The sequence below is a fragment of the Sceloporus occidentalis genome, unplaced genomic scaffold, assembly GCF_023333645.1.
Source record: "Sceloporus occidentalis isolate IW3139 unplaced genomic scaffold, rSceOcc1.0.p SCAF_313, whole genome shotgun sequence".
NCBI lineage: Eukaryota > Metazoa > Chordata > Lepidosauria > Squamata > Phrynosomatidae > Sceloporus > Sceloporus occidentalis.
Window position 1 is genome coordinate 467,671 of NW_028317293.1, and position 15,295 is coordinate 482,965.

Consider the following 15,295-nt stretch of genomic DNA (forward strand, 5'->3'; position numbering starts at 1 on the left):
TCTTTGAACGCAGGCTGTGTTATTAAAGGTGCGGACTTCACACACCATGCGCCGGGAAGACTTCAAAACCGCTCTCCCCCCCATCACCGCTCTCTGCCTCTTCTAGATCTTTTATAAGACCCGAGACAGAGCCGCGATATATCATAATAAACATATAATGTGAGAGCGGCCCCATCCGGCCCCCGTCTAGTCGCCCGTTTCTCCTGCTGTAAAGACTCAAACCTTAATCAGTCGTTGGTCTCGTCTTAGATTCAGGAGCCGGATGTCTATCCCATGCATGTTTAATACCCTCGCTGTATTACCCCTACCACTTCTGCTGGGAGGCTGTTCCGCTTACCTACCACTCTCAGTAAAGTAAAACTTCCTCAAGCCAGATGCATTTCTCCTTGAGCAGGAGTGTCAAACTCCAGGCCCCCAAGGGCCGTAACCAGGCCATATTTTCTCGATATCCCAGGTTGAGCGCGGGAAGCTCAATCATAACGGTCGGAACCGATTAAACGGCGCGAGTTGCCCAAACCCTGCTATGCCTGGGTTGGGTTAGTATGATGGGGATCCCAGCTCCTTCCGCCAGCGGCCCTGGGCCCTGCCACTGGGTATGTGATACGATGTATAGTTTACCTGTCTCACCTGTCACCGGGCCACGTCTCGCTCCCCCGCGTCTCTTGCTCCCCGCGTCTCTCTCACCCCCCATCCCTCTCTCTCCCCGCATGTCTTGTTCCCAGCGTCTCTCACCCCCGCGTCTCTCTCACCCCCGTCTCTCTCACCCCCGCTTCTCTCGCCCCCCCCAGGACTCGTATTCGGCCTTTTATAAAATAGACGGTAACCGTGACGGCATCGTTTCCATGCACGACCTCCGCCGCCTGCTCGACAGCTTCATGTTCGTCTTGACGCAGAAGGAGTTTGAGAGGCTGCTGGGCCTTCTCGGGCTGAATCTCAATTCAACTTTAAACTACGTGGAATTCTTAAAGTTGGTGCAAAGGCAGGAGAAGGACGACGGCCCCCCGTGGCTGAACTCATTCTACAGGTGGGTTAAAAACCTCAGCCTCGCAGACCCCCACCCCATAATCTGGCCACCGTGTGCCTGATACTGGTGAATGTCTATGGCAGCTATGATGTGGTGCCTGTCCTAGCCCAGGCAGGGCTGACTTCGCCCATAAACAGGTATCATTGTTTGGGGGTAACGGGACACCTAAAGCGGAGGTGATATGGCAACAAGAAGGCATGGCTTAACGTGTTTTTATTGCCCTGCCCACTTCCTGACTACACCCCACCTCCAAATCCTAGATATTTATATTATTTTTTTTAGGAATTAGGGTCACCGGCGGCGGGTGCCGTAATCCGGGCCTCGCCGATCTTTATCGTTTAAGTCACGCCGTGCGCGGAGCTTCGATTTCCTAGAAAACCATGAAAATTTAATTGGCCGTGAAGTAGCGTTTATTTAAACATCACGAGTCGTTGGTCTCATCTAGGATTCAGGAGCCGTATGTCTATCCCATGCATGTTTAATCCCCTCACTGTATTACCCTCTACCACTGCTGCTGGGAGGCCCTTCCACTTATCTGCCACCTTCACAAAGCTATAAACGAAGCTGCTGAAAATGATCTGTTAGTGAATTAGCCGTGGAATATCACTAACACACGATGTGTCTCCCAAGGCAGAAGCAGACCTCGGACTGTGCGGATCTGGCGTGTGAACAGGCTCATTACTACCTCGTCACGAAAGCGCAGGCCAGATGGCACGACCTAGCCAAGGTAACAACCCGTCCGGACGACCCGACGCGTCTCACACGCACACGCACCGCGTGTATACATACTAAAGAGGGTCTGTCACCCAAAATAATCAACATATATGTATTAGAACTCCCCCCCCCGCTTATGTGTGCACAATGGTAGGAGCCATCTCAGCTTCCTGTTCTCAGGACCTGCGAGATTATTCTTCCCCATTAAGTTATCTCTCTCCTGCCGATAAGTTGCTGATTGTTACTGATTGGCCTCAGCACAGGAAATTGATCAGATAATGCTGGATCTGCCACAGGCTGCCATCAGTCAAAAATCTAATTAGCTTCTAAAATTCCCCTAAACTAAATTCTAGATATTGTCCCGGAATACTCGGTAATTAACCCTTTCTTTGCCTGTTTGGGGTCCGCGGTCTGTTTGTTGAATGACACCAAAGAAAAAAAATGCTTTAAAAGGGGAAATATTTCACGGAGAGAACAATATCGGGCAGAATGTGTCTTATTTTTTGCTTGTGGGGTTTTTTTTGGTTTTTTTTACAGACTTTTTGCGAGTTCGACAGCGAGGGGAACGGCATCATTCAGAAAAAAGATTTACGGAACGTCTTGTTTCGTTTTTCGCTTCCAATTACATCGCAAGAGTTTGAAAAGCTGTGGAACAGGTGGGGTTAAAAACAGCAAGGAAACAAATCAGGATTCATTCCAAAATTCCAAAAACAGAAATATCGAAATGCGTTAATTTGACATCAAAAAGGCCGGGACTCCCGTTATAGGGAGATCATTTTCCAAAACAATACACGCAGCCGTTCAAAAGTTTGGGGTCATTTGGCTGTTTTCATGGAAACGAGGACATTTCTGGCTGTAACATAATTACAAAAGGGTTTCTAACCATCAATTATCCTTTTAAACTTAAACTCGGATCAGCGAACACAACGTGCCATTGGAACACAAGAGTGATGGGAGTGATAAAGGGCCATTGGAACACAGGAGTGATGGGAGTGATAAAGGGCCATTGGAACACAGGAGTGATGGGAGTGATAAAGGGCCATTGGAACACAGGAGTGATGGGAGTGATAAAGGGCCATTGGAACACAGGAGTGATGGGAGTGATTAAGGGCCAATGGGACACAGGAGTGATGGGAGTGATAAAGGGCCATTGGAACCCAGGAGTGATAAAGAATTAATGGAATCTGGAAGAGATTCCATTACAAATCAGCCGTTTCCAGCTACAATAGTCATTTACAGCATTAACCCCGTCTGCGCTGGTTTTCTGATCCATTTCATGTTATTTTAATGAGGAAAATGTGCTTTTCTTTCAAAAACAAGGACATTTCTAAGTGACCCCAAACTTTTGAACCGTGTGTAAGACAGATAGGTAGACGGATAGACGGATTCTATGCTGTTTTAACGTGAATAGTTCCAGGCGTCTCTGATGTTTCTGGGAGATCGCTGCGTCGAGTAGATTGTGCTTTAAATCACGGCACACAGCGGGGCTTTAATCGCTTCTCGCCGCTTCGTATCCGGAGCCTTTATTTGTTTTCGAGACGCTTCTAGAATTATGGCAGAAACGGCCGTCTGTCCGGTTTATAGTAAAATATACGCGGATCGTGCGGCGTTTGGCTTAGCGAAGGGGGTCTGCGCGTGGTTTAGACGTCTGGGCACCGATATTATATCTACGTGCGGCCCCTTTAAATGTTTGTTTTGCGCAGGTACGACCCGGAGGGTAAAGGACACCTTGGCCACGCGGAGTTCCTCCAGAAGCTGGGCGTTCATTTCGCTCCGGCGGACGGCGGTCCGAGCCAACGCATCGCCGACAACAACCGGGAATCTCTGCTAAAGCATTACGGCGGGCAGCAAAAAATGACCGAGGACCTGGAGGCCTTTCACAGGCGGCAGACCAAAGCGCTGGACCTCGGGGGCATCGAGCAGCAGATCAAGTAAGATGCCGGCGGGGCAATAAACCCACTCCTGCCCCTCCTGCCATTGTACAGCGCTACGGAGTATGATAGCACTATATATAAAATAAATAATAATAATTGCCCCCGTCTAGTCTCCCGTTGCTCCTTCTGTAAAGACTCAAACCTTAATCAGTCGTTGGTCTCGTCTTAGATTCAGGAGCCGTATGTCTATCCCATGCATGTTTAATCCCCTCACTGTATTACCCTCTACCACCTCTGCTGGGAGGCTGTTCCATTTATCTACCACCCGCTCAGTAAAGTAAAACTTTTTGTTATTATTGAGCTGCCTTGGAGTTCCATCTTCTTCAGTAACTATTCAAGCAAGTTATTCCCATTCTCCTCATCGATTCCTGTTTTTTCCTCCCCAGGGATAAATTCAGGGAATATTACCAGGATTTCGCCGCGGCTTTCGCTAAAATGGACAAAAATAAAGATGGCTTTATTACCGTCCAGGATTTCCGACGCATGCTGGAGGAGATGAACTTTTATCTGGACGACGATCAGTTTGATAACCTCCTCTGCAGGTGAGCGCATCGCCTCCATTTAGTTAACTCGTGTGCTCGGTGCTGTCAATGACAGGGTTAAATGGAAAAGGAAAGGGGGGCTATAGAGCTCACAGTCACCCCAGATTAATACCCTTAAAGCCCCATCTTTAAGCAGATCCGTCATTTTACGGTTTCCTCTGAATATTTAATCGCAAAAAAAACCAACACAGGGCTTTTTATGAAGCTGTTTACAGTTTCTACGGTAACAACCAATCAGCGCCTGCTTTTTGCATCACATGACACTTAAAGTGTTCCCGGCAAAATGTATGCAGAATTCAAAATTTGGACGCTGTCATTATTATTTGTGGGATGGATTGGGAAATTCAGCGGGACCGGTGCTTCTAACGCGGCATTTCCTTAGTTATTGGATGCCGGAGAGTAAGTGGAACAGCAGCTTTACCGGCGGAGCGTCGGCAGACTAAATCCCCCGGATGCTTTTATTTTCTCTCCCCGAGGTTGAGGATCAGAGTCCGGGACCGGAAGTTCTCGTACTTCGATTTCCTCAGAGTCGTGGACGACGGACGGGCTTCAAAGTACGGCCAGAAACCCAGCGGCCCCCCCGACCGCTTCCTCCACCTCAGCCCCCCAAAGGCGCTCGGGAAGCTGAGAGAAGCCATAGCCGCTTCGTACGACGAGCTGTACAAGGTGAGACCCCCCCGGCGCGGCCCAAAGCGCTCAGACGCTAACCCTCCGCTAGTCTCGCGTCCAACACGACGGCACGTCCGCTAAGGAACCTTTCTAGGATTCTTCCCTTACCACCAGTAACAGAAAATAGACTTGTGAAGGATTTGGGGGAAAAATTAATTTTATTTTGCAGTTTAGAGGATAGAAAAAAACCATATTGAATAAAGAAATTCACAAAAAAATGCCCATAACCCTCAGGACAATTTTTTTTGCCTCTTTCTTAATATTTGGGTGAAAATATGAAATTATATTTAAAAAGAAAAACTTTCCTGCATCGCATTTTGGCAACAAGAGGGAACACAAAGGCATGGAATGGAAAGAAGTTTTACTTTACTGAGTGGGTGGTAGATAAGTGGTGCTGCCTGCCAGCAGAGGTGGTAGAGGGTAATACAGCGAGGGTATTAAACATGCATGGGATAGGCATACGGCTCCTGAATCTAAGACGAGACCAACGACTGATTAAGGTTTGAGTCTTTACAGCAGGAGAAACGGGCGACTAGACGGGGGCCGGATGGGGCTAATAGGTTCTCTGTTGCTGTGTAATAGTACAGAATGCCGGTGTCTTAATAACCAACAGATTTGAACCAACCAGTCAATGCCAGGCTCTCCTGTAAACATAGAGTTTATTTAACCCAATAAACCCACAGATTCGTTTTTTTCTCCCCAAATTGACAGATGAAAATAATGTTATTCTTGTTGTTTTGCAGGCGTTCTCGGCGGTTGATGCGGACGCCGCGGGGTCAGTGAAGCCCCCCGAACTGCGCAGGATTCTTGACAGTTTCTGTTTTAAGCTCACGGACGAGCAATTCGAGCGTCTCCTGCGGGAAGCGGTTCCACGCGCCGATCACACCATAGACTGGAGAGCCTTCCTCCGCAACCCCCCCGCGCCGGCTGCGCAGGTACGAAAAGCCCCCGCCGCGCAGGTACGAACCCCCCCCCTGACCACCGCCGGCACATGAGACGTTTCCACGCATTTCACACGATAGGCAGCAATTTCACCCGTAGCCATCAATTAGGCACACAGAGGATGAATAGTTATTTTTTTTTTATAGAAAGTGGGCTTTTATTAAAAAGAAACCCAAAAAATAGAGGAGCGATAAATCGCTGTCAAGCCTCGTTCCGGAACAATACGTGCCGACAGCTTAAAAGGCAATTCATTCAATATTTAGTTCGGGGAGGAATAAAGAGACAACAGAAAGATAATTTATGGATCATAGCGGGTGCTGTAAGCATGCGGGGGGGGGGGTAGTGCGGACCCCTAATTGTTTTATTACCGCCTGGATAGTTATTTAAGGAGAAATATTCGGGGGGGGGGGATTTATGTGTAATTTTTTTTTTGTCCTGATGCCGTATTCGCTGATTTTATTTTTGTTCGATTGTTAAAGGGTTAAACAGAGATCTTGCTTTGTGTCTTATGGGCATACCTGAGAAGGCTCAGGATTTGCCCCCCAGATACTGGGGGTCACACAATCTGACTCCTTCCTATTCTCCCCCCGCTGGGATCATATATAAGACCCCCAGTCGGTGCTTTTGCTCCCAGTATGTAATTGGTTGATATCCCTGCTTGAATGCAGGTGACTCAATTAAGTGTATCTTTAAATAATGACAAGTCAAGGTTTCCATGACAACCGGTATTAGAGCCAACACATTTGACGAGGCGCTAAGTAGAATCTTCTTAAAGGGTTAGTATTTGGCGTCTCGGGGGCCGCTCCTGTAGAAGGTTCCGGGTTCCGTATGGGGGGGGGGGCAGCCGGGTCCTGACGAGTCCTTGGAATATTTTACGATCTCTGATATGTTTTTGTAGTCGGCCTCCAGTTGGGTCGAAAAAGTGCAGAAAGCCACCCGGCCGAAGTCCAGCCAGAAACTAACGACGAAGGACATCCTGACGCGCATCCAGGAGGTAGTCGGGACTCGATCCGACGCCATCCTGCAGGAGTTCGCAGAGCGGGATTACGCGAACATTCACGTCATTTCCAAAGAGGACTTCAGAGAAACCTTCAGCAGGAACTTTCTGCTTCTGACAGACGAGCAGGTAAAACATCCGCTGCCCTCGCCGGAGTTCCATCTCTCATAAAAACTCCGTCAGCTTCTCCAAATCCTTTTCTTTCAGTTCTATCCGCTAAATAAACAGATTTTATCAAACTTATTAAAATAAGGAATATGTATTCCTCATTATTCCTCCCCGTTATGTAACGCGGCATATTAGCCATTTTTATGAGTTCTCGCTCTGTTTTCTGAGCCCTGATCAGTTATTACTGTATACAGCGCTGGGGGTTATTACTGTATACAGTGTCGGGGGGGTTATATTACTGTATACAGCGCGGGGGGGTTATATTACTGTATACAGCGCCGGGGGTTATATTACTGTATATAGTGCTGGGGGTTATATTACTGTATATAGTGCTGGGGGTTATATTACTGTATACAGCGCTGGGGGTTATATTACTGTATACAGCGCTGGGGGGTTATATTACTGTATACAGCGCTGGGGGTTATATTACTGTATACAGCGCTGGGGGTTATATTACTGTATACAGCGCTGGGGGGTTATTACTGTATACAGCGCTGGGGGTTATATTACTGTATACAGCGCTGGGGGTTATATTACTGTATACAGCGCTGGGGGTTATATTACTGTATACAGTGCTGGGGGTTATATTACTGTATATAGCGCTGGGGGTTATATTACTGTATACAGCGCTGGGGGTTATATTACTGTATACAGCGCTGGGGGGTTATATTACTGTATACAGCACTGGGGGTTATATTACTGTATACAGCGCTGGGGGTTATATTACTGTATACAGTGCTGGGGGTTATATTACTGTATATAGCGCTGGGGGTTATATTACTGTATACAGCGCTGGGGGTTATATAACTGTATACAGTGCTGGGGGTTATATTACTGTATACAGCGCTGGGGGTTATATTACTGTATACAGCGCTGGGGGGTGATATTACTGTATACAGCGCTGGGGGGGTTATTACTGTATACAGCGCTGGGGGGGTTATTACTGTATACAGCGCTGGGGGGGTTATTACTGTATACAGCGCTAGGGGTTATATTACTGTATACAGCGCTGGGGGTTATATTACTGCATACAGCACCAGGGTTATATTACTGTATACAGCGCTGGGGGGGTTATATTACTGTATACAGCGCTGGGGGTTATATTACTGTATACAGCGCTGGGGGGGTTATATTACTGTATACAGTGCTGGGGGTTATATTACTGTATATAGCGCTGGGGGGGTATATTACTGTATACAGCGCCGGGGTTATATTACTGTATACAGCGCTGGGGGGGTTATATTACTGTATACAGTGCTGGGGGTTATATTACTGCATACAGTGCTGGGGGGGTATATTACTGTATACAGCGCCGGGGTTATATTACTGTATACAGTGCCGGGGTTATTGTCTCGCATTCATTCCCTTTTCTCTGCAGTTTGAGAATCTGTGGAATTCATTACCGCTCAATCCGTACGGAAATCTCAAATATCGTGATTTTTTGAAGAAGTTCCGTCCTGAAATCCCGTCGTCCCGAAACTCAGGCGGCGAACAGAAGCTGGATCGGTCTCTGAGATACGGCCGCCCCAAATCCGGCTCAATGTCTGGGATCAGACGCCCCAAAACTGCACCCCCCGTGTTAAATAAATCAAACGTAGGTACTTGGTGCCTGATCTCGTCTTAGATTCAGGAGCCGTATGTCTATCCCATGCATGTTTAATACCCTCACTGTATTACCCTCTACCACCTTATCTACCCGGTAAAACTTCCACAGACACACATCACCCTCTTCACTACTGTCTCTACAGATCGGTATTTCGAGGCCGCACACCGCCGGACCTCTTTCCACTCCGATTGTGAATTGTGACGGAGTGGAGAGCAAACTCAGGACTGATCTACAAAAAGTTTGGCAGAAAATTCACAAAATCTGCAGAACCAAAGATCCCGAGAGCCTCGGAGAAGTGACCGTCACAGAGTTCATAGGTCTGTGTTACTAGTGTGCAAGGAAAATGCTTCGCCCCAAACCCCTGAAGCCTCTCTCCCCCCGGATGCCCCTCTCTCCTCCCCTGATGCCCCTCTCTCCTCCCCTGATGCCCCTCTTTTCTAGGAGGTCAGAATGTTTGCTGGGTATGAGGGGATCACAGGGTTCTGCAGCCCTAAAAGCCCCGATAATGTGTATAGAAACAGCAGGAAACGGCTTTATAAATTAAACGGGGTAAATAAGATTATTCTTCTTCTAAGTGCCCCACCCAGTTACACAGATAGTCCCGCCTCTAACCACACCCAAAAACAAACTGTACATATATATACCGTGACGCACAGTACTGAATTCCGTGTTGCCGTCTCTTCCAGACGTGATGAGTCGGTTCGGCGTGGATCTGACCTCAGACGACCTTCACCGGTTATTAACCAAATACGATTCGCGAAACAATGGAAAGTTCTCTTATTCCGACTTTCTCCGGAATCTGGTCTTCGCCCAAAAGCCACGAGAGGCAACTTTCCCACGGAGGATGAAGCTGCCGAGGCCCCGGGTCCCGGTAAGTGAGCGCGGTCACATCCGAAAGAGATCCCCCCCCCCGAGAGAGAGACCCTCTAAGTAACAATTATCATCAAAATATCAATAATAATAATTCTAGCCAAACGTGGTGTCACTGTGTGGGACCCTGGCAGGGGGCGTCCGCAGCAATCATATTTAGGGTATTATTTTGGGGGGCCCCTCTGTCCCCCACCTTCTGACGCGACCGGGCCCTTCCAGGTCCAAGAGGGTCTTAAACGACACTCAACTTCTGTCCCTAAGTTTCCTGAGTTGAGGGAGCCCATTGGGACCCAATTATGAACGCTACTCATGGCCCCCAGTATAAACCTTAAGGCAGCATGCGATGTGGCCACAAGGCTCCAAAGTCCAGAAAAGGGCCCTCAGGGGTACCCCATCGCTAGGGCCAATGAGAGGGCCAATTGTAGCTCCCTGTTTTTTTTAATAAAGTGAGTGTGAGCGAGCGAGTCTCTGTTTGCGTTTGCAGATGAGTTCGGGAGCGCAGGGGCCGGTGTTCCTGGAAGCCATGCTCCGAATTCAGCCCAAGATACGGGATTGTTGGAGGCCGATGAGAAGAGCCTTCGTGGCTTGCGATGACCCCAGGACGGGGTATATAACCATCCCAGACTTCAAACAGGTAACGCGCCTCTGCGTAGGGGGTGTCCGGAGCAGCAAAATCGGGGGGGATCTTTTCAATTTAACCAATTTCCCACCGTTTCCTAATTGTGCCCAAAAAACAAACCCACATCGGAATCCGTCACGCGGGAGAGGTGGGGAGAGGCCCGGAGCTAATGACCCTGAAATATTTCTACATCATGTCTGTTCACAGAGAAGCTCCTAGAAATGTGAATGGACCTCAGAAAAATCTTAAGTTGCATTATTTCGGGGCCACTCTATAGTGCTCTTTTAATAGGGGAACCACAAAAAGACATGTGATCCTGGACGATGTTAGCCCCGCCCAGTTTTGTCCTAGTCCTGCCAACGGTGGGGACGCAACCAGGACAAAACTGTGCGACTTTATGTGGACATCTATTTATTTATTTAAGTTACTTATTTTGTTTTTGTTATTTATTTAATTTATTTATTTTACTGAAGTTACTTATTTTATTTGTTTGTTTATTTGTTATTTTATTTTTTTGTTATTTATTTGCAGGTTTTACAAAAGTTTGGAATAAATCTATCCGAAGACGAATTCTTCCACATCGCCGGATACTTCGACAAAGACTTGGAGTCCAAAATATCCTACAATGACTTTTTGAGCGAGTTTCTCCGATAAAGCGCATCGATTACCACCTACGCTGGTCTGTATACAGCGCTGTTAGCGGGGGACGCGCCACGTTTTCATTTTTTTTTCTTTAAATTGATGAATTCCGTAAACGATGATCCCTCCAGCGGGATATGAAGTCCGGACGCGGCTCATGAACTACAGTCTAATAAGTAACATTAGTAACTAAAGCAATAAGTGTTTTTACAGACATTACATTCAGCGCTAACGGGCACAAACACCCCCCCACCCCACCCCCCCACTCTCCTAATTAGGGCAATCAGACAAAAGTAATGAGAATAATTTCAAGTTTCTATAAATCCAAGATAAAAAATGTAAAAAAATAAAATAAAATATATATAAATAAAAAATTGAATGAATTTAGTGAAGTAGAACCGTATATTAGATTAACTGGAAAATAATCACAGTTAATTAAAATACGGGGGAGAAAAATCATTTTTCTTGCCTGTCAACCACAGAACAGAAAAACAGAATATATATATTTTATTTAAAAAAATGCAAATCCAGTGAAATTTAGTCGTAAGAGGTCGGTGGGAAGGGATGGGATACCGAGGTTATATTCAACACACAGGAAGCGCAGGATGTCAATTTGAATACAGGAAGTGAGATCACAGTCTCTGTATTACCCAAAGGCTAACAGGAAGTGAGGTCATTTGCTCTCCGTTACCCAAAACCGACCTCACAGATCCGCGAGAAAAACCCAGAGATTTTATTTTCCTTAAAAATAAGAGAATTTACTTTTAATTCTGAGTCTTCGTAATTTATTACATTCCTGAAATATTAGCAAATAATTTCAAATTTGGAATTTTCTTTAGCGATAAAACAGGTTAGAAGGTAATCTGTTTATAATGAAACTCTGACAGCTAAAAATAAATTCAGCATGTATTTATGAATTAATTTTGTATAAAAATATAACTAATAGACACATTTAATTGAATTTAAAAGGCAGCATCAGTTACTGAAGGCTCGGCAAATTCCCGACTCCTTCGTTCCGAAAAATGTGTATTTTTTTTATTTTTTTTTCTCAGAATGTGCCACATCATTTCATTACGATTCAATTTAGGGCGGTTGAGCGTTACACAATAAGATCATCTTCATATTTTTGTCTGAAGTAAGAAAAAAAAAATATTTACATGCATGAGAGAAAATAATAGAGTTGAAATTGAAGTTGTTGAAGCAGGAAATTATCGTATGGCTTATAGAATAATCGGCTAAACAAAGGAATCAGCGGCGCCGAATTCCGCCAGGATACCCGGAGCTCATCATTTTTACAGAGCATTAAAAAAATTGTTTGCTTTGTCTTTTTCAGGGAAATTTTTTTTTATTTTTTTTTTATTTTTTTACCCCAAATTAAAGTATTTATAAATGGTTTTGAACGATCCGAAGAGCACCGCAGGTGATTATCTTCAATACATAATATTTTAAATAATTTCTTTCACTGTTTGAATTTGTGTGTCAATTTTAAGTATTAAAAAAATCGCTTTTATTGAAATGCTGTGCATTTATTTAAGAATATTTTCTGGAAAATGCTTAAAACTATATACCGGTATATATTTGTTCAATTTATTTTATTAATAATATATATATATATATGGATAAAATATTTTATTAAAGCACGGGTTGTCTTAATTTGAAGTGGAGAAACAAGGGCACTTTTATTTTAGGGGGCGTGGTTAGAGTTGTGACTGGGGCGGGGTTATTTGTGTAACTGGGCGGGGCATGTAAAAGAAGAATAATGGGGTTTATTTACCCTGTTTAATTTATAATGCCGTTTCCTGCTGTTTCTATACACATTATTAGGGCTGTAGAACCCTGCGATCCCCTTATACCCAGTAAACATTCTGACCTCCTAGAAAAGAGGGGCATCAGGGGAGGAGAGAGGGGCATCGGGGAGGAGAGAGGGGGACATGGAGGAAAGAGGGGCATGGGGGAGGGGCGTGAGGGGAGGAAAGAAGCCCACAGGTGAGGAAAGAGGGGCACAGAGGAGGAAAGAAAGGCACAGGAGTTTGGGGCCCAAGGAGTGACTGGACCAACTACACAGGGGCACTTGGAAGGTATGCATTCTCTATGCTATCAGACACTTTATTAGAATGAAATAACTTCACAGACGCTTTTTCGGCTTGAACTCCGTCTTGCGATTGTTGGAAGGAATTGCCGTTTTTTTCTGTATCCTTTTTTGATGGGAAAGGCTGTAAATATTTCATTAGAGTCAAGATTTCTTTTTTTTGCTCTACCATCCTCTCCCTCTAGGGCATGAAGCCTTGCTGCCTGGAGAACCAAATCAACAATTATTTTAGCATTCCACTCAGCCTAACAAAAAACCTCCATTTCCAGCGTGTTCTGTCACCGAGCATCTGTTCTTCTCATCCGATCGTTACAAGGAGCTGAAAAGAATCCCCCGCGTCCCGGCCATTAACGGCGCTCTAACCGCGATCGCCTCCTATTATTTGTATCCGCAAAAACATTTCGGCGAAGACGTCTCAATTCTTAGCTTAGAGCGGCTTGAATAACGACGGACTTCATGTGGAGTTTCCAAAACTATAATTAAACAAACATTTCATGTTCTGTCTGTTTTTTTTGCCGGAGAAAACATAAATCTGAGTTTAAATACCAAATACGTAAAGTATTCGGCGTATACCGAAGCCAGACTAAGATTTCACTGATCCTTTATACCCCGTAACATGTAATTAACGTACAAACCAATTTATTACCAATTAATTTTTTAATACCAACTTTTTTTTTTTGAAAATATAAAAATAAAATATTTTCTTAAAATAAATTTAAAAAATGTTATCGCGTTGATAAATTGAATCTAGACAAGTAATAAATCTTTTATGTTGATGCTGTCATATAGACCATGACATTTCTCATGATGTCACAAATATACCTAGAATTATTGTAAATAACTTTGGGGGGGGGCAGACTGCAGTTCTAGAAATGACAGCATTTAGCTGGGGGGTTTTTTTGTTTTTTTTTTCGGGCAGTTCCATCTTTGCGTTTACTTAAATAAGTTCCGATCTATTCTTGGAAGTTGTGTTAAACCTGCTGCATTTTAAATTTGCATTTTAATTGCCTGTCTCCATCTGGAGTCGGGGGGGGGGTGGATTCTGGAACACTTTCTATTCCACTGGTTCGAATCAAAACAGTGAGAGAATGTTAAAAAATTCTAATTGAAATTTTTATTTTTCAGATTCAGCCGTTCTCCATTGAAACGGCTCCGTGCGTCGGGCGCTTTAACTCTAATGATAGGAGTTTGTTCTTTAGACGGGGCATCTGGAACAGAGAGCTATATACGTGTAGGGATATCTAAAAATCACAAGAGGAAAGAGGGAATCAAGGGAGGAAAGAGGAAATCACAAGAGGAAAGGGAATCACGAGAGGAAAGAGAGGATCACGAGAGGAAAGAGGGGATCAAGTGAGGAAAGAGGGAATCAAGTGAGGAAAGAAGGGAACAAGAGAGGAAAGAAGGGACCACAAGAGGAAAGAGGGAATCACGAGAGGAAAGGTGGCTGTCAGAGGAGAGAGAGGCACAGGTATTTGGGAGAGGGACTGTCTGAACTAAACAGAGACACTTGGCAGTAATGAGATTCACACTTAACTGTGATAAACTAAAAGACTCTCAGATACTTGCCTGGAACACAATTTTATTTACATACAACATATGCCATAATTTAAAAGAAAGCAACAAAAAAAACATTTAGAATCAACAAACAAAATAAAAACCAAACAGAGCGATAATCTCTCAAGTTTTGACATCACCCAGCAGAGGGGTTATTGGGGGCCACGGAGCCCGAAACCCCCAGCTCAGGGAATTCATAAGACGAGAGGCCAGTTTGCAATGTGTGTATATGAAGAAAAAATGGATTTATGAACTACTAAATGGAGAGAAAACGGCGTCAACCCCATCCGCCCGGAGGCAGTTAAATAATTTATATATCAATTTCCACGCCAGAAGCTCATTACCCAAAACATGTAAAACTTGTTTCTTTTTGTATTCCAGTTACTGTGCTTTTTTTTTCATCAACGATCCAGAAAGTTCCTGCAGCATCATTTGGGACGAAGAAATCTGCAAGATGTGCTTTTTGTTTCATTTTGATTTTTATTTATTTAGTTTTGTCCTTAAGAAAAAATGTTTTTTTTTTGTTGTTTTTTTGTTTTTGTTGTAACGAGAAGGGAACTGATGGTGCCATCGACGGCCCAAGGGGTCTGGGTTTATCTGTTTATCTCCTTGAAGAAGACTCATCATCCAGTTAAAAATCTGACGGTTTGGCTGAAAATTCACCAAGAATATGAAAAATAAATGTAAAAAGTTTGTTTTTTTTCTGGATAATTTAATCTTTTTTTCTTTTTTATCTCAGAATAACCAGACCATAAATAATCCGGGACAGCCCCCCCCATAAAAATCCTGTTATCCTGGTGATTGGTAAGTACTTCTGGAAACGTGCAGGCGATGGCGCGATGTTATTATACCGCGTAACGCCGGCCACCGATTCGGAGATAAAGTCTTCCGTAGTCCCGCTGAGAGCAAATAACGTCGTTCGTTGAAA

At 44.7% G+C, this 15,295-nt stretch overlaps 1 protein-coding gene across 1 annotated transcript in view; it reads left to right on the forward strand.

Moving 5' to 3' along the window:
• LOC149274888 (EF-hand calcium-binding domain-containing protein 6-like) overlaps positions 1 to 10,739 on the forward strand; it is a 35,760-nt gene extending 25,021 nt beyond the window's left edge. Inside the window, exons 18-30 of the mRNA XM_089505168.1 lie at positions 789 to 1,024; positions 1,655 to 1,751; positions 2,276 to 2,394; positions 3,442 to 3,669; positions 4,059 to 4,214; positions 4,691 to 4,880; positions 5,627 to 5,842; positions 6,724 to 6,951; positions 8,369 to 8,584; positions 8,705 to 8,786; positions 9,283 to 9,467; positions 9,951 to 10,100; positions 10,617 to 10,739. Coding sequence (XP_089361294.1) covers positions 789 to 1,024; positions 1,655 to 1,751; positions 2,276 to 2,394; positions 3,442 to 3,669; positions 4,059 to 4,214; positions 4,691 to 4,880; positions 5,627 to 5,842; positions 6,724 to 6,951; positions 8,369 to 8,584; positions 8,705 to 8,786; positions 9,283 to 9,467; positions 9,951 to 10,100; positions 10,617 to 10,739 — 2,226 coding nt within the window. The remainder of the gene's footprint in view (positions 1 to 788; positions 1,025 to 1,654; positions 1,752 to 2,275; positions 2,395 to 3,441; positions 3,670 to 4,058; positions 4,215 to 4,690; positions 4,881 to 5,626; positions 5,843 to 6,723; positions 6,952 to 8,368; positions 8,585 to 8,704; positions 8,787 to 9,282; positions 9,468 to 9,950; positions 10,101 to 10,616) is intronic.
• Positions 10,740 to 15,295: the final 4,556 nt, after the last annotated feature.